The sequence below is a fragment of the Colobus angolensis genome, unplaced genomic scaffold (assembly GCF_000951035.1).
Source record: "Colobus angolensis palliatus isolate OR3802 unplaced genomic scaffold, Cang.pa_1.0 Scaffold17, whole genome shotgun sequence".
Classification (NCBI taxonomy): Eukaryota; Metazoa; Chordata; class Mammalia; order Primates; family Cercopithecidae; genus Colobus; species Colobus angolensis.
Window position 1 is genome coordinate 1,615,724 of NW_012114821.1, and position 381 is coordinate 1,616,104.

Sequence of the window (381 nt, forward strand, 5' to 3'; positions counted from 1 at the left end):
CCAGGCTGGTCTTGAACTTCTGACCTCAGGTGATCCACCTGCCTCAGCCTCCCAAAGTGCTGGGATTACAGGCGTGAGCCACCACACCCGGCTAAAAATAAATAAATAAAAGCAGGGTTGCTTGGGGTCGGTGGGGCCCTGCCCTCTTTGGGCCCACCTCTCATGGAGCAGGGTCTGCCAGGTGTTCGGGTCCACACTCAGCGAGTACACATGCATTGAGGTGCTGGAGCTGTCAGACACCGAGGACCCGCCTGCGATCTTTCCCTGTCCTGGGGCTGACAGCTCCATGCTGCCCCGTAGCTGCCCATCCACGGCATCGTAGAAGTGGAAGGTGCTGCCACGCTGCAAATCTAAAGCAAGGCCAGACCTGAGGCGCTGCCC

At 59.3% G+C, this 381-nt stretch overlaps 2 protein-coding genes across 2 annotated transcripts in view; one reads left to right on the forward strand and one right to left on the reverse strand.

Moving 5' to 3' along the window:
- LOC105508998 overlaps positions 1 to 381 on the forward strand; it is a gene marked incomplete at its 5' end in the record, with an annotated part of 37,182 nt that overhangs the window by 34,480 nt on the left and 2,321 nt on the right. The window lies entirely within an intron of this gene.
- GSDMD (gasdermin D) overlaps positions 1 to 381 on the reverse strand; it is a 23,731-nt gene that overhangs the window by 9,647 nt on the left and 13,703 nt on the right. Inside the window, exon 2 of the mRNA XM_011938221.1 lies at positions 83 to 375. Within this exon, the coding sequence (XP_011793611.1) occupies positions 83 to 375 (293 nt within the window). The remainder of the gene's footprint in view (positions 1 to 82; positions 376 to 381) is intronic.